General features: G+C 29.7%; 3 protein-coding genes across 4 annotated transcripts; all 3 read left to right on the top strand.

Moving 5' to 3' along the window:
- The first annotated feature begins 6,316 nt into the window (after positions 1-6,316).
- Positions 6,317-9,101, top strand: LOC123299154 (acyl-CoA Delta-9 desaturase-like). The gene is made up of 5 exons (XM_044881418.1): positions 6,317-6,417; positions 6,482-6,612; positions 7,802-8,007; positions 8,451-8,636; positions 8,724-9,101. Exons 1-5 carry the CDS (start codon positions 6,408-6,410, stop codon positions 9,058-9,060), a joined length of 870 nt encoding a protein of 289 aa, XP_044737353.1. The 5' UTR covers positions 6,317-6,407; the 3' UTR covers positions 9,061-9,101.
- Positions 9,102-11,729: 2,628 nt separating this feature from the next.
- LOC123299139 (acyl-CoA Delta-9 desaturase-like) lies at positions 11,730-17,667 on the top strand. 2 transcript variants are annotated; one of them, XM_044881406.1, is made up of 6 exons: positions 11,730-11,861; positions 12,258-12,544; positions 13,696-13,787; positions 14,498-14,703; positions 17,049-17,234; positions 17,321-17,667. In XM_044881406.1, the coding sequence occupies exons 2-6, from the start codon at positions 12,319-12,321 to the stop codon at positions 17,631-17,633; spliced, it is 1,023 nt and encodes a 340-aa protein (XP_044737341.1). In that variant the 5' UTR covers positions 11,730-11,861; positions 12,258-12,318; the 3' UTR covers positions 17,634-17,667. The 2 variants fall into 2 exon arrangements, with proteins under 2 accessions (XP_044737341.1, XP_044737333.1); XM_044881398.1 differs by having other exon boundaries at positions 13,657-13,787.
- A 2,801-nt stretch (positions 17,668-20,468) lies between these two features.
- On the top strand, positions 20,469-25,666 carry LOC123293850 (acyl-CoA Delta-9 desaturase-like). The gene is made up of 6 exons (XM_044874810.1): positions 20,469-20,633; positions 21,043-21,329; positions 22,433-22,563; positions 23,077-23,282; positions 25,094-25,279; positions 25,342-25,666. Exons 2-6 carry the CDS (start codon positions 21,104-21,106, stop codon positions 25,664-25,666), a joined length of 1,074 nt encoding a protein of 357 aa, XP_044730745.1. The 5' UTR covers positions 20,469-20,633; positions 21,043-21,103.
- Positions 25,667-25,935: the final 269 nt, after the last annotated feature.

Genomic DNA, 25,935 nt, shown 5'->3' with positions numbered 1-25,935 from the left:
TAAAACATACGACGGTATGTATTTTTATATTTTTAGCCATATTTAGAGTACTATAGATTAACTTTAGGCTTTGCATTGTAATGGAGACCGGAAACAAGCATTTTAAATTCGATTAATGACCCTTAGAATATGATTTCGAGGGTTTTGGAATAGTATGATCTAGATTAATTTAGGCCTTTCTATTTATATACCTATTTGCCATTATATTTAGACATTTCCAGTTCCTACGTTGGCCCAAAGGGGCTGAAATTCGGTATATAGAGTTGTTTTTTAGTGATCCAATAGTGCAAAGATTATAAATTAAATATGGGAAACACATAACAGAGGCATAATCTTATATGCATTACCACTGGTGATCACAATCTCTACAGTTAAGTAAGATAAGACTCCAAAATAAGCCTTGAATAGCTTTAAGTAAGGTCCAAAAATTCAAAGATTAGATGTCGCCATATGCATCGATAAACTTCTTGCAATAAGATAAACAAAGAGTTATAATATTCTTACTTTAGACTTTATAATGAAGGTAAGGCAACAGGATATTTCGAGTCTGATTTAAAAAAAACGCCACCTTGTCGTAGGCTAAATCTATTAAAAGGACCGTTTTAGTCTTCCTTAATCACCTTGGTGCCTCCCTTGAGGTACTTGAGGTCGTGGGCTAAATCTATTAAAAGAACCGTTTTAGTCTTCCTTAATCACCTTGGTGCCTCCCTTGAGGTACTTCTCCCCCCCCTTTCTCTAGGCTTCGTAATTGAACTTTGTAACCCACCTTGTGGAACCCTTTATCGTTTCCTAAAAATTTGCCTTCCTCTCTTTTTTTAGTCTTCCTTAATGAACTTTGTGCCCCCTTGCCGTGGCCTTTTAAACAGATTTTGCCTTCCCACACATTTTTTTCAGGGTCCAGTAGGCAACTGCTCCTTTACCAACCCTTAAATATACCACTGATTTAGATATAAATATATACTTAACTAGCTATATGTATGGGGCAATCTAGATATAACGTGGCTTAACGGCACAATCTATGTCTAGCCCAGTGTTCAATTCCTCCCCAAAATATGATTGTAACGTTAACTTTAACACCAGTCTTGATGTCTAGTTTCCAAGAGACTCTTGAAACTTTGAAATAAAAATTCTATTTTGAAATTACACAAAATTATGAAATGAACGTGGGATTTTGAGTCCAGTGGCCGTTGGATTAAGTTAAACATTTTTAGTTGTAAAATAGCAAAAACAGACCAAAAAAAAAGTTACAATCGAATTGGTGTTTTAGAATGTGCTAAGCGAAAACACAAGTTTTTGAATGTATTTTTTTGCTTTGTTTTTTGTTACTAAGTAGGCGCTTGTTTGTACCGTTTACAGGTTTTCACATTCTTCTCTTTTTGTTGGCCATTAATTCATTGTTTTACTTAAAATATAATAAAACTATATCTGTTTTACAATGTATTCTTCTTGTTTCATTTAGAATACCGTTCCAAGTTGCTTGTAATTCGTTGACTACTCCTGATTATATGTGACGTTCTTATTAAATGTATTTGTATGTAAACTCTGGTTGTGCTAGTATACATATTCACAAACAGGTGTAATGAACAATCATATAATTTCTTAATTATGGAAGACTGTCTCTTTATCTACTATTTAGACCTTCGTGTTGCTTATGATTGTTCAAGAAGACAGTATTGGTCCGCTTAAAATAATGTTTATGCGTAAATTTATTCAAAAAAATAAAAAACTTAAAAAATGGAAGGTTTCGGCATCTAATTTAAAACCTTAGTAACACGCAGTCTCAAAAGTGCAAGGGTTTCTTTAATTACCGCTATGTATATATACAAAAACTATTTTTGGCCAATATCTCGAAGACCATCAACTTTATCTTAAAGTAAATGCTAAAACCTTTCTCCTTTTTAGTATTTTTTTGCCTTTGAATAAATTCGTAAAATCAGTTTCTTTGAACGGCCTATATCTGAAAAATTAAAAACATGACAAAAACAAACCAAATTCGACAAATAGTTTTGTAATAGGTTGTGTTTTAAAAGTCCCACAAATGGATTTTGACATTTGAAAAATCAAAAAACTGATGATGGCTTTTATGATTAATATCTAGATCAATATTTAAGTGAGAAACGGAAATTTTATGTTATAGATGTATTTGAATAATAAGATTAGATCCTGTATAACCATGTGTACGATTCCCGCTTGAATATTTTTGTTGAAATATTTAATAGAATAGTTTATTGTAGACAGGTAGACCCATTGTTGAATATTTTTGTTTTTAAATTGGTTTGAATACACACTAAAAATGAAAAATAAATAAATAAAAAATCCTATATATATAGAAAAGTGGCCCTAAATAAATTATAATTTGTCTTTATAGGTTAGAAAAAAATAGTGGCTACTACTGTATATAGGCATCGTTTTAATAATAGACTTCAATAGTGTTGTCGCTGTATGTGGGCCCGTAGAATTAACGGCCCCCCTGTGATAAATCGCCACTGGGTCACTCGTAACTGACTGTTGTTTTTTTTCTTATATTTTTGAGAAATAATAAAAAATCAAAATCTGCATTGTATTATTTACTTGAATGTATTACTATTATAGATTTGTTGATGAGAAATGATTTTTTAAATTAATTTTGATAGTTTTTATGACAATTAGTCATTGTCTCCTTTTTTATATTTTGTCTTTGTTCGTTTTTTTGCGTTACCTTTTTATACGTTTACTAGCTGCGAACTACCCGCTTCGCTGAGCAACCTCAATTTTAAATACAAAAATTATTGTGTTATAACCTTCACGACATATGCCGTCACATATCCTCCTTTTGTTCACAATTCGTCTATTTTATTTTTTTGGTGCAGATTTTTTGAAAATGAAGCGTTCTCTACATGAAAATTTTTTGAAATCGGTTAAGTACCTAGTACCTATACCTATATCTTGAAGGCACATATTTTCAAGGTTGTGTCGTATTTCATAACTTACTTTACTTTCACTTTTCTAAATGAACTATTTTGCGTGATTTTGCGTTAATTTCCGTTTTACATTTTGTAATGACTCCGTAATTCTCTGTACTTTTTACACCGATGTCATTACACAAAAATTTGCATCCCCTATTTTGACTTCTTAAAGGGTAAAATTTGAACAAAATTGGAATGTTGTATTTATTTATATCTAATCAAAAGCCTAAAAAATGACTTAATTTCCATACAAGCGTTTTTATATTTAAACTTTTATGTTATCTCTTAACGGATTACAACATGTATATATATATATATGTATATATATATATATATATATATATATATATATATATATATATATATATATATATATATATATATATATATATATACATGTTGTAATAAAATGTATATATACATGTTGTATAAAAAAAATTTTGGTATAGGTGTTCATAAAATAAACTAATTACTCCATTTTCGGTTGTCCGCCCGTTCTTAATGATCATCATGAATTATTTTAGAAATGACCTATTAAGTACTATACAAAAAATAAATTTGAATGAATTTTAAGTTTTGTTTTTTTATGTGTACATTGTTCTAATAAAAATTTTCCGTTCCCATGTTTTTGTTTAAATCGATTTTAAAACCGATTATGCACTTAATCTGTTCTGTGGCGGCTTTGAGGAAGAGTAAAATGCTACCTTCAAATTAAAAAATAAATTATGTAAATAAATAAAAACTATATACTATAAAAAAACTATGCATTATACAGGGGGAGACACTTCCCCCACCTTCTTTTGTAAGCATTTTTCGCATTTACATTCAGTACGCGATACTGAACCTATTTAAATAATAAAAAAGCTCCTGTATTTTAATGCACAAAAAAATTCTCTGTAGTCTGAAGTAAGAGCTGTTTTTTTTTTTGTTAAATCAAAATTACGTTGAATCAAAAGTTACCTTCGAAGTACTATATCATAAACGCAAAAATAAAAATTAGAAAAGTCGTGCTCACAATCAAATTACCTTTTAAACAAAATAACAAAAAAATTAAAACAAGTTAATCCGCTTAAGATACCATAGACGAATCGATTAAACCTGATTTTCTGTCTGAGACTTCTTTCAATTTTTTATTAATATTTATTTTGGGTATTGGCGGCATTGAATCCAAATACGCCACTGCCGAGAACTTATGCACATAGCCTTTATTTTTCCAAATTTATTGATTAAATTATGAATATTAAATTTGTATAAAAAGTACGATTTTGCCGAAAAAGTACAGTGATTTTTTAATTTCCATTTCATAGTTATACACGAATAGTTTTTTTTCTGTAACAATAAGGTACAGGTCTATAAGGTGCAGGGTATAGAAATATAGTGAAACGGACTTTAAGTAAAAAAGTGATTTAGTTTAAAAAGGAACACTTTCAACATATTTTTTGATTAAAAAAAATTAATATAAAGATGGTAAATGCATATTTTTATTTATCATGAATCATAAAATTTATAGAAAATTAGTATTTTACTCAAATATATCACTTTATTTTTTTGTTCAAGATGAAAAGTTTCCACCCTTATATTTTGAAAACAGAATAGAAAATTAAAAAACACGATTACACGTATGTCCTCATTTGAAGAAGCAGTTTCATTTTCAAAAAAAAAGAAAAGTTGATCCATGTTTGATAAGGAATAAAACCTCGTATAAAAAAATGAATACTTGATTTTCTTTTCCCCTGAAAATGGGCCAATACGTTTTTCGTGTTTTTGATTTTCCATTCCATTTCTGAAGTATTAGAGTGAAAAATTATTTGTTTCCTTATACTCACGATTTACAAGGTCATTAATAATATTAAAATCCTACGATTTGATGAGTTAATAAAGGCTGTTGTATTTTCTGTTTCGGTTTTGTTGAAAATATTGACAAAAAATCTATTATTTTCTTTACCTTTGAGTGCATGCAACTATAATTTAAAAAAAAAAATCAAAATACCGTGCGCTAAAAAAGTTTTAAATATGAAGTTATGATAATTGATTGTACAATTTACATAGCTCGTTCGATGGCAAATTTTGTTAAAATAATACTTTTTAAACTATTGCTGGAAAGTTTTCCTGCCAATTCAGTGTAAAAATGGAAAAGAATTTTTACATTTCAAGCTGTAATTTGAGGATTTAAAATTTGGGAAAAAGTTGATACAAATATGATCTCAACAATTTTTTTCATAATCATATTTAACGTTTGATTTTCGTTAGAACCAAAGAGTCAAGATAAGCTTTTAAATTTATAATTTTTTATAGGTATTATTTTAAAATCAAATCATAGGAAAAATTTTGAAGTCAACAATTTTAAATTAACATAATGTCACCTAATCCAACTCAAGTTGAGCATATATTAAAAGAAAATGAATATGAAAAAAATTTTCGCAGTCAATTGTTGAAAGAGGAAACTGAAACTGATGCACCTCTTCTGGAACGAAAATACATTTATCGGTGGAATTTTATTGCATATTTAGCTTTCTTTCATATTCAAGCAGTTTATGGAATATATTTATCATTTACATCAGCTAAATTATTAACGAATGTTTTTGGTAAGTCATATTAGTAAAGGGGAGTATAGTACCCGGGATCAAAGTTTATTTTAATCTGTTTTTTAAATAGTCAAATCGAAGTCCATGCAGAAATTTTGATGATAGGTACAGGATCGGGGTGCTTCTGTTCAATTTAATTTCACCCTTTTAACTCCAGTACGTGTGGTCACAATCATAGACAATAAATTATAATATAAATATTCTAAATAGTATAATATAAATATTTATTATCTATGGTCACAATCCAAAATTTTAAAAGAAATAAATTATTTTTGTAGAAATTGATTTACGCGAACAATTAATGACTATGACAAAGCTTTTTGAGAACTGTAGATATTAACAACTTTAAAAAGATATAGAGCTTCGAAATTAGCATTTGGAGAGTGCAACTCATTTCAGTTTCATACCTAGTATTTTATCCACAGTAATTTTCATGCGATTAACATTTTGCACAAAAATCTTCAAACAATTTTTTTATGTATTTTTAAAACTTTTGGTTTTTCAAACCAAAGAAGAAAAAAGGTTCATACCAAGGTAGTCAAAAACTTGATTACCAAAAGTATTTATCGAAATCATTTTTCACGTATAATAATTAACTTTACTTCTTATTAATTGAAAAATAACGAGAGTTTTATTTTACAAGTTTTGAATAGGGAAATCGCGAACTTTGCAGCTGAATATCTCAAAATGTAATCGACCTAAATTCCGCAGTTTCGGGATCTCACAGCGAACAATATTCTGCGTCAGTGAAAAAAATAGGTCAAATCTGTCGACAAGTGCATTCATGCTGGAAATAGCTTCAGTAAACTTTGCCTTCATATAGTTAGCTTAATAGTAACTAATATATTTCAAGAAACGAAAGTGATCCAAAGTTTAAATGACCCGAGGTACTACACATTACGATTTAATACAAATTAATCTGTATTGAATGAATTGCTTTAAAATTTTCAGCTACTGCTTTACACCTTGCAGGAAGTCTTGCTGTTACGGCTGGATCACATCGTTTATGGTCCCATCGTGCATATAAAGCTACCTGGCAGTTAAAATTAATTCTTATGATTTTTCAGACAATTTCATTTCAGGTAAATTTTATAATACAATTTTGGTTAATAGACCAGTCATTTTAGGGAAACTATCTACCTCTGACAAATTTGGAATAAATTTTTTTAAATAAGTCAATTAACCATCAAATAAGTTAATCGTCAAATTGATAGATAATTCTCCTTACCCTTAAAAAGGTCTTTCTCAAAAAAGTATATAGGGCATTATTTTTATTTTCATTTTAAAAAATTCGATGAAGAATAAATAGACCACATATTTAAAATGAACTGTCTATCGACATCAGGTGATCATAATAACATCACTAATATTATAAAAAAAGCTGTGTTTACTCAGGTTCCAAATAAATAGTATTTACGCATAGAATTTTATTTTATAAATTTACAAAAAGTATTTAGAAAAAAATATGCTTAAATATATACCTTTTTATTTTGGAAATACAGCTTCTATCCAGAATTGCTTTACAGCATTCATAACAGATACAATGCTGTTATCATCTGGCACATTATATATCTACTTCTTTTGATTTTTCAAAGTTTGGATGTGCTATACAGAAAAGTGTCCCTTTCCTGAAAAACATTTGAAGTTGTACTTGTGTCCAACATTTTGGTGTTATTTTATTGCCTTTCTCATAAGGAAAGTATATTAGCTACTGTTGAAGGACATTTCACTTCTACTGTGTAGTAAGCCCGTCAAGTGTTGCACCAAAAATAGGATACATGGCATTAAAAAGAAGTCCAGCTTCTTTAATTTTATTCAGAAATGCAGAAACAATAATACTATTATTAGTACAAAAGCCTTGAACCACACATTACAAATTCTTTTTTACAAAATATTTAAATAACAGAAATGAAGTTACCTTTTCTTTTTTGCTAACTACTTTAAGAACTTCTTTTCTTTGTTTTTCCCTCTATCCATCACAATAGTAAATTTGAATGATCTCCCATAATTTTTTTCAGAAGGGAACCAATTTAAGTTCTACAGTGAGGGGCTTCAATTCTACTCTTGAAAACTCTGCACTTTCGACAAAAAAAGTTACAACCATGTCAATTTGTAGGCACCACCTATTTGCACGGATTTTTGAAATAAAAACTCTCCCATAAAACCCAAATACAAAAAAAATTATTGGTCCGAATTTGTGAGACGTAAGGGTAGTTTTTTTTTTTTTTTTTTAAATAACTGGTTTTTATGTAGATACCCAAAATTTATTAGGGCTCAATATATCGATGGTGTCGAGATCATCGAGTACATCATAAATATACTGACACAGATGCTGATCCACACAATTCCAGACGGGGGGCATTTTATTCACATATAGGCTGGTTAATGGTTAAACGACATCCACAGTATGTGGAAAAACTAAAGTTGATTGACATGTCTGATTTAAAAAATGACCCATTACTGAAATTTCAGATAAGGTAACTAAGTTTTAAAATTTCATTCCAATTTCAATACTACCAAAATCCAGCTTAACATTTGTAAACTATACCAAAAAGCAACGCGAGACTTTTTGTTTTTTTAATAAAATAAAAAAAATCCAACAAGTCTAGTAGTTTACATAGAAACTTCAGCAGTCGGTGCTCATTATTGGGAAGATTTGAGTCGGTCTAAATTATAATGAAAGCCATACTGATTTTAACATTCAAGGATTGATAGCATTATCATTGGCGATTTCAAATAATTTTGGTGACTAGTCCTTTTCAGTACTGTAATATTACTTATGCTAACATAGATACTATGGTATCTGTCTCTATACTATACTAACATTGTAGTAAACGCCATACATTTCTTACCGAGTACTAACAAGCATTACAAGTAACTAATTAATTGAAATTCAAATATTTTTTTCATTTTTATATAGATATTACTTCCCATTGTTATTTTCATTGTGCTTTCTTTTACCAACAATAATTCCTTGGTATTTTTGGAATGAAACCCTTCAAAATGCATGGTTTATCTGTGTATGTTTTCGTTACATATTTACATTTCAAGTAACATGCTTAGTAAATAGTTGGGCACATATTTGGGGCACCCAACCATATGACACGTACGTATGTTTTACTATTCAAAATTATTGATTAAGCACAAATAAATAAAAAATTTCTTTGTATTGATGATTTTAATAATTTTCTAGGCGTAGTAGTGGACGTGAAACTTTTTTTACCTCAGCATTAACTTTTGGTGAGGGTTGGCATAATTTTCATCACACATTTCCATGGGATTATAGAGCCAGCGAATTAAGTGGTCTCCTTGTGAATCCAACGATGATGTTATTGAAACTATTTGCTAAAATTGGTTGGGCTTATGATTTGAAAAAGGTATCAGTTGAAGTGATTAAAAAGCGTATTAACCGAACAGGGGATGGTTCACATCCAACCGCCATTTGGAGCTGGGGTGATTACGAGCAATCTGATGACAATAAAAGTTCTGTGAAAATTGAATATAAAAAACAGCGAAGGTTGCAGCAATAATTAATTGTTTGTATACCCTGTAATTAGGATCTTATAATATATTCCCAAAAATATTTTAAATAAAAAAGAAATAATTTTCAGACATTTTTCTTTCATTAGACCTTAAAATTTCTTTCATTATTCTTTCATTAGACCTCTTTTTCGGTGATTTTTTTTTTTAAAGTTAGGAAATATATTTTTAATTATACCGAAGTAATTTTCTACGAAACCGTAATCTTTGATCTAAATTTCACCGTTTGTACTGTAATCCCAGCATTTTTTCAAAATAGTCAATAAAATTGTGAAAATATATAATTAACCCTTAATATAATTCACTAACAAGAAGTTCCATGAGGAAACGCTGGCCTACTTATATGTGAAAACAAAATATGAATTAATTTTTCATTTAATGTTACTTTGTTTTGTTTTTCGAATATTTATTTTTTTAAACAGATTGTGCAGCTAATATGGATTTTTCTGTGACGGACTTAAGAAAGAGTGTAAAATTCTCTATTAAAATACAAAAACAAATTGAGAAACGAAAATTGGTATTTGACGTATTGCAGACTAGACAGAATATCAAATTAATTTAATATTAAGGATGCAGGAGCGTTAGAGAAATTTTTAATAAGGGTTGATTTTTTCTATATGAAGTTGGACTAAGTCTCAACTAATTTTGAAAATTTAAGGGGAGGTTGTCCGATTATTAAACACATAAATGACTTTTGAAAGTAGGCATATTTAACATTGGTTTTATGAGAAAATCTTAGATGGATGATATGTTTTCACAGATTTCGCCAAAACTAGTCGATGGAAATTAAAAAAAAACTATGTAAATTGGTTTAAACCTTAATAAATTATTGGAAAAAAAAACCCATTGTGACAGACTAATTAAGGATGTATGAGCAAGGTAGTGGTGACATAAATTGAAAAAAATTTTTTTTTTTTTCATTTTGATGGTAAATTATGTTATAACTTGACAATATAAGACAAAAAGTAAGAATAACATTGTTCGATATTTGGAGTAAATTTCAATACATCGAAAATTAAAAATTTTGTATAATCATTTAGCTTTCGATATTTCGAAAACCTTGTTATAACCAAATTCATCATCATGTTGAAAATAATGTATAAATAATTTAAACCACTGGTCTTAACTTGCCCTGGCGTTCGTACTACCTTAACTCGATCATTTCAGTAAAAAAAAAGTGGTCAATCTCGGAATCAAACAATATAAGCTGAATATTTACAAAACGAAATTTTGATAGTACAAATGTTGTCTCAAAGGTCACATGTGGTCACGTGTTAGCGTCCTTAGATATTTAAAGTCAAAGATCAGCAAAAATTAGTTTTTTTAGAACATCTTGTGGTCTTTGCCTTCAATCGTATTAACATTTATTATAAAAGTTATAGAAGATAAAAATCTGTACAAATTTTGCTGGAAAATATTTTTTTACGTTGGGTCGTATTTTAAATAGAAGGTGCAGAAGACGGAGCGCGCAGCTTAACGTATTTCAGTGCTGGGGCAATATTTACAAATATAATTATTAAATAATTATTTATGTAATATTTAATGAATAATTATGGAAAAAAACCGCATAATTGACTGAGATGCACGGTTAACCCTGTTTATTACACGGTTATTTCACTTAATTATTGATTAAATACTGCATAAATTATTATTTAATAATAAAAATTTATAAATAGTGTATCTATAAATAGAGTTCTACAACTTTTAAAATAAATATTAGTACGATTAAAGAAAGGCAAAGGAAACGAGGTGTGATAATCAAAATGTTGATTATCGCTATCTTTGACCATGAATATCCAAGGACGCTGACACGTAACCATATGTCACTTTTGAGAAAACATTTGTAACCAAATTAAGGTTTGTACAAAAATTCAGCTTATTTCGTAAGATTCCGACGTGAAACCCAAAGATGACTGGATCATATTATAATACAACATTTAAGTTTTGATTTAATCAAAGAAAGCTCGGTGGCGTAAAACAAAGTGTGATATCATACCTATTTTTCTCGAACTCATTGCTTCCCATGCTGACTTTAATTAATAATTTTTATCCAAAAATAGCATCCTACAGGAATACTTCTTTGTTTTTGAGATAACAAAAATTATAAATAAATTTGTCATGTATACAGGTGTTCTATTATTGATAGCAGAAAATTACAAAAGTAAATTAGGTTGATCAAGACAAATGAAAAACTCTTTGCCAAATTTCGATTTGAGTCCTTATTCCGAAGATGTCGCTATGAAAAAAAATAGAAAGATTTATGCATTCACAGACCACTCAAACTCGTTAAACGAAGTAGGTGTCACTGTAGAACTTAGAGGTGACCATCATAAAACAATAATTGATTTAACTAGACACTTTATTTAATTAGATTGCTTTATTAAGTCGGGTCTAACTTTTTTAAATTTTCCTACGACAATAACTATAACTATTTTGCAATTTGTCATACAATTGCAGCATAAATTAATATTTTAATGCAATAAGTTAACTTCACGACCTTATGTACACAGATTTTTTAATTTTCGAACGATTATTGATTAAATTTGAATATTAAATTTGCATAAAAAGTGCGATTTGGACGAACAAGTATAGTGAGTTTTCAATTTTCATTTAATAGTTCTACACGAAAAGTTTTTCTGAAAAGAAAAGGAAAGGAAAGCACGCGTGAATTTCTACAGGGCTACATGGTACAGGATATACAAATATAGTGGAACGGAGGTGAAGAAAAACGATTTAGTTTAAAAAGGAACACTGTCACCATATTTTTTTTAAACAAATTAATAGCAAGATGGTAAATATATATTTTTATTTATCATGAATCATAAAATTTAAAGAAAACTAATCTGGCTCAAATGTATATAAATCGCTTACTTTTTTTCTATATGGTCGTTTTTCAAAAAGTGCCCACCTTTATATTTCGAAAACGGATTGGAAAATCAAAAAACACAAACTTCACTACTTCATTTTTTAACTTTTTAATTGATACAACTATGATCCCCTGGGTTTTTTTTAGTCATATTAAAAGTTTAGTTTCGGTTTCAAACTCAAAATAGTGACCGGCCATTCGCTTGAAGAAATATTATAGGCAAATAAAGGTGTAAATTTTGTACAATAGTTTCGAATAAAAAGATTTTAAATAAAATAATTTGATAATCTGAGATTTATGTTTGTTTATTATTTTTTATAGACATTATATTAAAATCAAACCATTGGTCACATTTTAAAGTTAAACATTTTAAATAGACAAAATGTCACCGAATTCAACCCAAGTTGAATATGTATTAAATGAAAATGAATATGAAAAAATATTTCGTAGTAACTTGTCGAAAGAGGAAACTGAGATTGAACTTCCTGAAGAACGAAAATACAAATATCGGTGGGGTTTTATTGTATATTTAAGTTTATTCCATATTCAAGCAGTTTATGGAATATATTTATCATTTACATCAGCTAAATTATTAACAACTATTTTTGGTAAGTCATATTAGTAAGAGAGAGTGTAGTACCTAGCAGGAATGGTCATAACCCAAACTTTTAGAAGGAATAAATTATAAATTATAGAAAGCCAAATATTGATTTTACGTGAGCAATGATTATGGCAAATCTTGTTGACAACACTATTAACTAATTTTGTTTGTCCCAAATTTTAAGCTTAAAAAGTTTCAAAATTGGCATTTTGGCAATCTATTTTCAATTTTATGCCTAGAATTCTCTGCAAACTTGAATTTTATGCAGTTAACAATTTAGTACGAAATCTTAAAACAAAATTTGCTTCTACAGTTCAGTCGGTGTCCCGTGGCGTTGTTTTATTCAAGTGTCGCTGACTTTATTATGCTAATAATTTAGCTATGAATCATTGAATCAATGAAAATAGTCTAATCTTCTTATGGTAAACGACAATAATGTACTATGAATCAAAAATTTTTATTTCAAGAGTCTCCCAACCAATTATACTTAAAGACGCTGTCTTTAGCATGTAATATTTACAGTCTATTCAAAAGTACATCATCAAAGATTGTATACGAAACATTGAAAACCTTGATTTCTCTTAGTTATTTATAAGAGAAATGAATTCTCGTATATAAATTTTCTTCCACGAAAGTCCAGTAAAAGCACCATCTAGAGTTTTTTTACTGGCTCAGGCCAATATAGACTTCTTTTCTACTTATAAAATGCTAATATAGTAGTATCATGTGGTGATTACAATACTTTCTTTGATCCAGGGTACATGACTATGTAACTATTCAATTTTACTTATTGAATGTTTTATGTTTATATTTCAAGTTGAGATATGAAAGCTGAAATAGCAAAATACGCACCAAAATAAGTGTTGCAGGTAAAATGAGACTTAAAACACACGAGCTCAATAGTCCACTTGATAAATTTCAATAAAGTACATAGTAAAAGTATTTATTTTAAGACTAAAATCTTAACTTCCATTTTCCTGTGAATTTCGTCTTGTCATATTGACTAATATATATCACGAAACGATAATGATCCAAAGCTCAAATGACCCGAGGTACTGTACAATAGGTTGTGTTAAAAGTTAACTTTATTTCAATGAAATAATGCTTTAAAATTTTCAGGAACTGCTTTACATTTGGTATCATTATTTGCTATTACAGCTGGAGCACATCGTTTATGGTCACATCGTGCATATAAAGCTACTTGGCAGTTAAAATTAATACTAGTGATTTGTCAGACTCTTTCATTTCAGGTAAATTACATAATCCAATTTTTGTGAATAAACCAGTCATTTTGTGGAAACATCGCAAAAATTTGGAAAACAATTTTTTTTCTATAAGGATAGTATTACAAAAATTACTTCAAGTTGGGAGATTGTTAGATACACTTACCATCCCCCCTCCCTGCCAAAGGGTGTTTTATTCCAAAAACGCATTATTTGTACATTTCTCAAAACCTATGGCAAGTATCAAAATTTTACAAAAACAAAAACACTCAAAAGCAAGTTCACTCAGTTTACTACAAAAAAAGGTGTCTGTTAGCATTTTCGAGAAGCTTGTAATTAAAAAGTATTAAAGAAATAGGTATTTATTATTAATTTATAATTTATAAAATAAGTTTTTTGTGTAATCGATACTCAACCCTGTATGTCCTTTAGTATGTTACTCGTTTAACTCGTGCGATAATTTAAATTTTCAAATAATGCGAAACAATTAAAAGTCAAGACAAAAAACAATCAAGATATTATTTTTCTCTCTGCATTGAAGTGGTAAAGTACAATTATATTTGAGGGAGCGGGGGAAGAAATCACCGCCAAGTTTGACGGATTTTTGTACCTTTATGAAGTACTCCTATAAAATTCTAGAAAAACAAATTGTGATCCAAATTTATGAGGGTTCAAGATCGTTTTTTTAAATGACTGGTGTAAAAGTCGATACGTAGAATTTATTTTCATATTCTTAGGGTTCGGTATATCGATGGTGTCGAGATCACCGAATACACCATAAATATACTGACACAGATGCTGATCCACACAATTCCAGACGTGGGGTATTTTATTCGCATATAGGTTGGATACTGGTTGAAAGACATCCACAGTATGTGGAAAAAATAAAATTGATTGACTTTTCTGATTTAAAAAATGACCCATTACTTAAATTTCAAATAAGGTAACTAAGTTTATAAATCTCAATTTCAATAGTACCGAATTCCAGCTAATCAATTCTAACCTATACTAAACAAACAAAACAAAAATTACGCACAGAATATAAGACCGATTTTTTTTTTGGCAAGAGTCAGAAAACTCAACTATTTCTTTAAACCCGTTCTCTATTTACCGTGTCATTCAATTAATGTTTACGGTGTTTGTCAGTGCAATTAAGTAAGGATTTTTTTATATTGAAGACGAAGGACTTTGCTTTATTTATTATTATTTTTTTTTTTTATGTTTCTATTAATATAATTAAACTAGAATGATATGAGCCCGCTTTACTGGGCTTAAAAGTAAAAACCACCGCTTTATAGTCTCCACCCTCTCTCTCTTGATATACACAGTTTTGTTAAATGTAAAATAGTCATAATTCATTGAGTATATCAGAATAGTAGAATAGTAGGCCATGATTTGTTTGAGATTTACTATTTTAAATTTTTACAGATTTCTTTAATTTATGGTTCAAAATGATGATGATAGATCTATAATCATCATTTTGAACCATAAATTAAAGATTTATGTAAAAATTTAAAAACTGGTAAATATCAAATGAAATTCAATTTTTTTATTTTTTTTAAATATATCTTTATAAATTATAGTTCATGTGTTATTCTGATATATCAGCTATATTGCTGTACAGTTTCATTAAAAACCATTCGCTAGTTTTAGCGTGAAAGCGTTACAAACAAACAAACAAACATGCTTACTTTCATATTTACAATATATAGGGATATTTGTTATTAATATTTGCTGTTAAAAAAAGTTACTTTTGTTCATTAAATTTATCAAACTCAAGGCGTTCTGTATAGGGCCTCTTTTTGCCCGGTGAAATTTGTTGTAACAGGACAAAGATTAAGTATTCTATAACATGTTTATGAAAAAAAATCATGAGAGAACTTGCGCCTTTTCTTTTAAGTTTAAGATAACGATAGAGATTAAAATAGCTTAAGTCTAAAGTCAAAAAAAGGAGCAAGCAGTTTTCTAGCGGACATTGGTAACTTATAATTCCAAAATCACCTTACGTGGAAACAAAAGCAAGCATAGATAAGAAAAAAGGGCTCAAAATTAAAAAAAATTGAAAAATTGATTAAGAAAATGGAATAATTAGGTTTGAAGAAAAATATGATGAAGACGAATATGAATTAAGAATTTTTTTTAATATTGCCAAAATTAAAATATTGTCTAAATAGTTTTTTTAATCAATTTTGGGCATAAAAATCTCTTCATTATATTTTATCCGGAAATTTGGTATACGTAAATACGCCACTGTGCGTTGATCTGTATTTGTCTATAAAATTATTGACATGAGATTTCCATATACATGATTGCATCCCCTCTTTCATCCCCTTAGGAGTGGAATTTTCAAAAATCTGTTCTAAGTAAGCGTCTACAACGCGAAATGAGTATGCTTAATTTTAAGTTAACCAGATGTACAGTTTCAGAAATCTCGTGATGAATCAATCTATCAATGGTATTCCGCTTATATATATTTAGAAGATATCTTAAAAAAATATCTATAAAATCCGATGGTAAGCCGATTGTTGAAAGCATAAGCCTCAATAACTGCCTGTCTATGTTATCAAAAACTTGCTTGAAGTCTATAAAGCATAGGTCTTGGATCTTTTCATACTAAGCGATTTATCAATGATTGTTTTCAAGCAGCGTAATTAATGCTTTTGTGGTTGATAGAATCATTAACCTTATCTTTCCTTCATAAATGTTAGTAACGATTTCTTTGGACTATGTTCGTAGACTAGCTTGATACCCGCTCGCTTCACTGGCTTAAAAGTAAAAACCACCGCTTTATAGCCTCCACCTCTCTTGATTTTACTTATCCCCCTTCCATAACACTAGAAAGGATTGTTTTACACAGCTAAAGTATATGCAAAATTTTGTTCAGTGTTAAATAGTCATAATTCGTTGAGGAGTATATCAGAAAAGATGATCATGAATTGTTTTACATGTACTATTTTAAATTTTTACAAAAATCTTTAATTTATGGTTCAAAATGATGGTCATAGATGGAGCAGTATAATATCAGATTTAATTTTATTTTCAAAAAAAAAAAATATATATTTCTTTATAAATTATAGCTCATGTGTTATTCTGATGTATGAGCTACAGTTTCAGTTAGTGTTTTCCATTAGAGTAGTTTTTTTTGTGATAGCGTAACAAACAAACAAACATCCTTACTTTCACGTTTTTAGTATATATAGGAAAATACTCGGCCAATAGGCATAGAATTGATTAATGTAGCTAAGATCGGTCTGAATTTTTCGAATTATTTATTCTCTTTTGTTTTAGATATTACTTCCAATTGTTGTTCGTATTCTGCTTTCTTTTACCAATAATAATCCCTTGGTATTTTTGGAATGAAACCCTTAAAAATGCATGGTTTATCTGTGTATGTTCCCGTTACATATTTTCATTACAAACAGCAATGTTGGTAAATAGTTGGGCACATATTTGGGGCACCCAACCATATGACAGGTACGTATGTTTACTATTCTAAATTACTAATTATGCTCAAATAAATAAAAACTTGCATTGTATTGATGATTTTAATAATTTTCTAGGCGTAGTAGCGGACGCGAAAGTTTAATTGCCTCAATAATGACTGTGGGTGAGGCTTGGCATAATTTCCATCACACATTTCCGTGGGATTATAGGGCCAGCGAACTAAGTGGTTTCCTTGTAAATCCAACGATGGTATTATTGCAACTATTTGCTAAAATTGGTTGGGCTTATGAATTGAAAACTGTATCAGATGATTTGATTCGGAAGCGTATTAAACGAACAGGAGATGGATCACATCCAACAGCCATTTGGGGTTGGGGTGATCACGAGCAATCTGATGACAATAAAAGTTTTGCAAAAATTGAAAATTGAAATCAGTTATAAAGGGTTGGAATAGTAGTTAATTATTTGAATACCTACCTTGTAAATTGGAATTTATTTTGTTTCCAAATAATGTTGTAAATAAAAAATAAAAAACTTTTTTCTTAGAACTTTTATGACCTTAAGATGATAAGGTTCCATAGAAGTAGAAAAATAATGAGAAGTAGAAATACGTATGCGAAAGTCTATAAATATTTGTTGACTAATGTGTTCGTTGTAAATCGTGTTGTAAATCGATAAAACAGAAAACTAAAAATTTTTTTTATCAATTTCAAAATTGTTTAATTAGTGCAATAAATAAGCCGGAAAATGTGGAAAAGTGGTGGAACAGCTCCGATTTCAAAAATTTTTTATGTGCTTATTCCTTAGACCTCTAGGAACATTCAGCGGCACTAACCTTGGCATTTGAAAAAAAACTGAGAAAGTTAGGGTAGTTTTCCCATCCCCAAAACTCTCCAAATAGTAACAGTGAAAACAAATCAATATTTCAACTCAAAAATCGTCTTCCGAGGGTTTTTGAGGTCGTTGATCATGAATTCAAGGTTAAAAAGCAACTGAATATGGTTGCAACCCCAATAAAACTACCCTTAAAGTGATAGAGACAAAACCTTTATTAAATTCAAAATTTTGCCTCAGAAATCGTGTCTCGTGAAGCTTTTAGGTTTCGTGTTCACAAATTTAAGGTCAAAAAGCAATTGAGGATTGTTTCAACCCCATTAAAACTACCCCTAGAAGTGTCAATGATAAAATAAATTTGAAAATTCTGAATTTCACCCCAGAAATTGTCTCTCTCTGGTTTTAGAAGTCATTGATAATAAATTTGAGGGCAAGAAGCAACTGAATGTAGTCCCAAGTCACCCCTAAAGGCCACCCCTAGAGGTGACAGAGAAAAAATTTAAAATTGTTCCTCGAATATCGTCTTTCGGGGGGTTTTTGGGGCCGCTGATCACGAATCCACGGTCAAAAAGTAACTTGGATGGTTGCAACCCCATTAAAACTACCCCTAGAAATGTCAATGATAAATTAATTTTGAAAATACTGAATTTCACCACAGAAATTGTCTCTGCAGTTTTAGGAGTCGCTAATCATCAATTTGAGGTCAAAAAATAACTAAATGTCACAGCATCCTTATAAAAACATCCCTTAGAAGTGACAGAGATAAAATTTTAAATTTGAATTCTCTCCTCGAATGTCGTCTTTCGGGTAGTTTTAATGGGGTTGCAACCATCCAAGTTACTTTTTGACCTTGAATTCGTGATCAGCGATGCCAAAAACTCCCCCAAAGACCATATTTGATTAAAAATTTAAAATTTTATCTCTGTATCTTCTAGGGGTGGATTTTAGGGGTGGCTTGGAACTACATTCAGTTGCTTCTTACTCTCAAATTCATTATCAACGACTTCAAAAACCGCAAAAAGATAATTTCTGAGGTCAAATTCAAAATTTTCAAAATTTTTTAATTATTGTCACTTCTAGGGGTAGTTTCAATGGGGTTGCAACCATTTTCAGTTGTTTTTAAACCTTGAATTCATGATCAGTGACCTCGAAAGCCCTCGGGAGACGATTTTTGAGGTGAAATATTGATTTGTTTTCACTGTTACAATTTGGGGATGGGAAAACTACCCTAACTTTCTCAGTTTTGTTTCAAATGCCAAGGTTAGTGCGGCTGAATGTTCCTAGAGGTCTAAGGAATACGTACACAAAAAATTTTTGAAATCGTAGCTGTTCCACCACTTTTCCACATTTGATGGTAATTTCCGGCTTATTTACTGTAGTAAATATCATAGTGCGTATTTATTGTGTTCTGTTGGAATTATAATAAAACAAATTGATATTGCATTAATAAGCGGAAAATGTTTTCTAACAATTGATTAACATATAATAAGTAAATACACATTGCAATATTTAAATGAGTTTATGTTGATTTAAAATTAATTAAAAATCGGACAACCCGTTACAAAATTTAATTAAAACATCAGGATCTTGGATAACAGCTTACGACGATTCCCTGATCATATATGTCATAACTTGGCCGATTAGTTATAAGATAATTGGTTTAACCGTATTTTCTATGGAGCTGAATTAATCATAAACGATTGCTTCTGCCCTTGAATTCATTCAAAAGTTTCGTGAAAAACTAATTCGATGGAATCATTTTTTATTCATTTACCTAACACTATTTTGATCGTCTTAACCCTATGATGGGCAAAAATATTAAAAGAGATTTTCTAACAGAGCATAAAACTTCTATTATTAGTCTCATTTGATTCCTTGAATAAATTGTTCTACACTAAGCAAAGGATCGCTTAATGTTTTCATAATAGGTAGCAAATGTTTTCATAATAGGTACCAAAAATGACTTTTGGTCGTAGTTTTTGAAACCCCCCAGGAAACGTTCTAAAACTTATCCCAATAAATATTTCTAATGGCTACAAAAAGCTGCTATTAATGCAACTGATAATAATGTTTGAGAAATTATTATCAGTGGATGTATAGTACGGTTATGTCAAAAATCGTTATAGACCGCTTAAGCGGTCCTTACCGCGTTTCTTACAACGCCAAAATACCTGAAGATGACGAATACTAAAATAATATACGAAAACATTTCCAGAATTTGTTTTTGGAAACGAAAGCAATAAAAATATAACTATTTTGCGGTCCGTCATACAATTACAGCATAAATTAATATTTTAATGCAATGAGTTAAATCCGCGACCTTATGTACATAGCTTTTATAATTTTCGAACGATAATTGATTAAATTTGAATATTAAATTTGCATAAAAGTGCAATTTTGACGAACAAGTATAGTGAATTTTCAATTTTCATTAAAAGTAATATACGAAAAGTTTTTCTGTAGAAAAGCATACGTGAAATTCTACTGGGCTACATGATACAGGATATACAAATATAGTGGAACGGAGCTGAAGAAAAACGATTTAGTTTAAAAACACTATCACCATATTAAAAAAAAAAAATTAATATCAAGATGGTAAATACATATTTTTATTTATCATGAATCATAAAATTTAAAGGAAATTAATCTTACTCAAAGGTATATAAATCGCTTACTTTTTTTCTACATGGTCATTTTTCAAAAAGTGTCCACCTTTATATTTTATATTTCGAAAACGGATTGGAAAATCAAAAAACACAAACTTCACTTCACTACTTCATTTTTTAATTTTTTAATTGATACAACTATGATCCCCTGAGTTTTTTTTAAATCAAATAAAACGTTTAGTTTCGGTTTCAAACTGAAAATAGTGACCGGCCATTCGCTTGAAGAAATATTATAGGCAAATAAAGGTGGGCGTAAATTTTGTAAAATATTTTCGAATGAAAAAAATATTTCAAAATTTGATAATCTGTGATTTATGTATGTTTGTTCTTTTTTATAGACATTATATTAAAATCAAACCATTGGCCACATTTAAAAGTTAAACATTTTAAATAGACAAAATGTCACCGAATTCAACCCAAGTTGAATATGTATTAAATGAAAATGAATATGAAAAAATATTTCGTAGTAACTTGTCGAAAGAGGAAACTGATATTGAACTTCCTGAAGAACGAAAATACAAATATCGGTGGGGTTTTATTGTATATTTAAGTTTATTCCATATTCAAGCAGTTTATGGAATATATTTATCATTTACATCAGCTAAATTATTAACAACTATTTTTGGTAAGTCATATTAGTAAGAGAGAGTGTAGTACCTAGGATTATGGTTAACATTAATAGGTATGGGAGCTGGAGGCTTCCCCTCAATTGAATTTCACCATTCAAATTCCAACAGGAATGGTCATATCCCAAAATTTTAGAAGGAATAAATTATAAATTATAGAAAGCTAAATATTGATTTTACGTGAACAATGACTAAGCCAAATCCTGTTAAGAACACTATTAACTAATTTTGTTTGCCCGAAATTTTAAGCTTTAAAAGTTTTAAGTTTCAAAATTGACATTTTGGCAATCGATTTTCAATTTTGTTCCTAAAATTCTCTGCAAACTTGTATTTCATACGGTTAACAATTTAGTCCGAAATCTTAAAACAAAATTTGTTTTATCTTTTCTTAAACATGACATGCAAATATTTAAACTTTGCTTCTAAAGTTCAGGATGACATGCATGCTTTTTGCAATCGGTGTCCCGAGGTAAGTGCCGGGAGGCGTCTTCTATCATTTTTTTCGATGATTTTATTATGATAATAATTTAGCTATGAATCATTGAATCAATGAAAATAGTTTCATCTTCTCGTGGTAAATGATCATAATGTACCATGAATCGTAAATTATTATTTCAAGAGTCCTCCAACCAATTTTTCTTGAAAACGCTGGCTTCAGCATGTAATCCTTACAGCCTATTCAAAGGCAGAGCATCAATGATTGTGTACGAAACATTGAAAACCCTAATTTATCTTAGTTATTAGGTTCTCGTATATGAATCTTCTTCCATAGAAATCCAGTAAAAGCTCCATCTGGTTTCTTTATTGATTCAGGCTAAATAAGACTTGTTTTCTACTTATAAAATGCTAATACGGTAACCGTTGGCAAAAAAGAAAATAATTGAATGATAAATGATATTAAAGTAGTAAAAGTTTTTATTTTAAGACTAAAAACTTAATTTCCATTTTCCTGTGAATTTTGTCTTCATATAGTTGCTGTGTCATAGTAACTAATATATATCAAGAAACGAAAATGATCCAAAGCTCAAATGACTCGAGGTACTACACATTAAGTTTTGATAAAAGTGAATTTTAATTCAATAAATTGCTTTAAAATTTTCAGGAACTGCTTTACATTTTGTAGCATTATTTGCCATTACAGCTGGAGCACATCGTTTATGGTCACATCGTGCATATAAAGCTACTTGGCAGTTAAAATTAATACTAGTGATTTGTCAGACTCTTTCATTTCAGGTAAATTACATAATCAATTTTTGTCAATAGACCAGTCATTTTGTGGAAACATCTCAAAAATTTGGAAACAATTTTTTTTCCATAAAGATAGAATTACAAAATGTACTCAAGTTGGGTGATTGTTTGATACAACCCCCCCCCCCAATGCCCAAGTATTTTATTCCAAAAACGCATTATTGGTACATTTATCGAAACCTATGGCATCTATCAAAATATCATTTTTTACTCTTCTGGAAAACAATTAAAATTCTTAATCTTAATTTTCTTAAAAACAATTAAAATTCAACACAAAAAAAAAAAATTTTTTTTTCCCTCTGCATTGAAGAGGTAAAACACTGTTTACTTGAGGGAGCGGGGGAAGAAATCACCGCCAAGTTTGACGGATTTTTGTACTTTTATGAAGTATTCCTATAAAATCCTAGGAAAAAAAATTGTGATCCAAATTATGAGAGATCAAGATCGTTTTTTTAAATGACTGGTGGATACGTAAAATTCATTTTCATCATTTCTTAGGGTTCGGTATATCGATGGTGTCGAGATCATCGAATACACCATAAATATACTGACACAGATGCTGATCCACACAATTCCAGACGTGGGGTATTTTATTCGCATATAGGTTGGATACTGGTTGAAAGACATCCACAGTATGTGGAAAAAATAAAATTGATTGACTTTTCTGATTTAAAAAATGATCCATTACTAAAATTTCAAATAAGGTAACTAAGTTTATAAATCTCAATTTCAATAGTACCGAATTTAAGCCACAATTACTGAATGTCTATGTTATCAAAGACTTTTTTGAAGTTTATAATGTATAGGTATACTAAGCGATGTATCAATGATTGTTTTCAGGACCAAGACATTATCCATGGCTTCATAACCACCATCGTAATTATGGCCTTTGTGGTTGATAGGATCATTAACCACATATTCTTCGTATATTTTAGTAACTTCTTTGGACTATATTCGTAGCTTGATACCCGCTCGCTTTACTGATTTAAAAGTAAAAACCACCGCTTTATAGCCTCCACTTATCTTGATTTTACTTATCCCCTTTCCACAACACTTGAAGGGATTGATTTACACAACTAAAATATATGCACAATTTTTTTCAGTGTGAATTAGTCATTATTGGTTTCGGAGTATATCAGGAAAGGTGGCCATGAATAGTTTTACATGTACTATTTTAAATTTTTATACAAATCTTTAATTTATGGTTCAAAACGATGATCATAGATGGAGCAGTAAAATGTCAGATTTAATTTAATTAAAAAAAAAATATATATATATATATATCTTTATAAATTATAGCTCATGTGTTATTCTGATGTATGAGTAACAGTTTCATTCAAATCGATTCAGTAGTTTTTGCGTGAAAGCGTAACAAACAAACATCCTGACTTTCACATTTATATTATACTGGGTGTTCCAGACCACCCGTCCAGGCTGATTATTCTGAATAGTTTTTAAAAAAAATTGAAACGAAAAAACACGTATCAAATATTTTTTGAAACTCTATCTAACCATACCAAAAACACCCTCCACCCTCAACCCCTGTTAGGGGTAGGGGGTGTAACTTGAAAAAATCAAAGGGTAACCCCTATTTTTTTCTGCAGATTTGAATTCTTCAGAAGAAAAGACAAACATTTTGTCTAAGAAATTTTTCCCGATTTTCGGTAGATCACGCTACAATCGACAAAAATCGTTCTTTTAGATTTGGCATTAGAATTGCAGTTCAAGTGAAGGCGAGAAAAGTTTTTTGAGTCGAGAATAGTTATTTTCAATTTTGTTTTTGTTTTTTTGAAGAAAAGACTATTCTGTTTTGTTTTTCATATTTTATTATGATTTAGAAAAATTATTTTTTTTATTTTGGAAAGTCTGAAAAAAAATTAAATCTAAAATGATTCATATCTAATTCTTTCTAAGAGCTTTATTTAGTATCCTCCCAATTGTCTAGTGGTTTACCTCAATTACCGCAATTCGACATTTTCGCTTCTCTTTTATTTTCGTTGAATTTCTAACTTTTGTGTTGCTTTTGTTTTGTTTTTGATTTGGTTCTGTGTGTTTGTGTTTTTATTTTTTTTTACTTTTTCGTTTTGATTTTTGTCGTTGAACGGCGCAATTCTTATGCCAAATCTAAAAGAACGATTTTTGTCGATTGTAGCGCGATCTACCGAAAATCGGGAAAAATTTTTTAGACAAAATGTTTGTCTTTTCTTCTGAAGAATCCAAATCTGCAGAAAAAAATAGGGGTTTCCATTTGATTTTTTCAAGTTACACCCCCTACCCCTAACAGGGGTTGAGGGTGGAGGGTGTTTTTGGTATGGTTAGATAGAGTTTCAAAAAATATTTGATACGTGTTTTTTCATTTCAATTTTTTTTAAAAACTATTCAGAATAATCAGCCTGGACGGGTGGTTTGGAACACCCAGTATAGTAATATACTCGGCCAACAAGCATAGAATTAAATAATTTAGCTAGGATCGGCCTGAATTCTTTTTCGAATTATTTATTTTCTTTTATTTTAGATATTACTACCAATTGTTGTTCTTATTGTGCTTTCTTTTACCAACAATAGTCCCTTGGTTCTTTTGGAATGAAACCTTTAAAAATTCATGGTTTATTTGTGTATGTTCCCGTTATATATTGACACTAAACGCAGTATGGTTAGTAAACAGTTGGGCACATATTTGGGGCACCCAACCATATGACACGTACGTATCTTTTACCATTCAAAATTACTGACTTTGTATTGATGATTTTAATAATTTTCTAGGCGTAGCAGTGGACGCGAAAGTTTTTTTTCCTCATTAATGACTGTGGGTGAGGGTTGGCATAATTTTCATCACACTTTTCCGTGGGATTATAGAGCCAGCGAATTATGTGGTTACCTTGTGAATCCAACGATGATATTATTGCAACTATTTGCTAAAATTGGTTGGGCTTACGATTTGAAAACTGTATCTGATGATATGATTCGGAAGCGTATTAACCGAACAGGTGATGGTTCACATTCAACAGGTATTTGGGGTTGGGGTGATCACGAGCAATCTGATGACAATAAAAGTTTTGTAAAAATTGAATATAAAAAACAGCTATAACAAGTTGCAATTGTAAATAAAAAATAAATATATTTGTTGACTAATGTGTTAATCGATAAAACAGAAAACTAAAAATTTGTTTTATGAATTTTTTTAAATTGTTCAGTATCATAGTTCGTGCGTATTTGTTGTGTTCTTCTGGAATTATAATAAAATTATAATGGATATTGCATTAATAAGCGGAAAATGTTTTCTAACAATTGATTAACATATAATAAGTAAATACACATTGCAATATTTAAATGAGTTTATGTTGATTTAAAATTAAT

This window comes from Chrysoperla carnea, chromosome 1 (assembly GCF_905475395.1).
Source record: "Chrysoperla carnea chromosome 1, inChrCarn1.1, whole genome shotgun sequence".
Taxonomy (NCBI): Eukaryota; Metazoa; Arthropoda; class Insecta; order Neuroptera; family Chrysopidae; genus Chrysoperla; species Chrysoperla carnea.
This window is presented reverse-complemented; position numbering and strand designations above follow the sequence as displayed.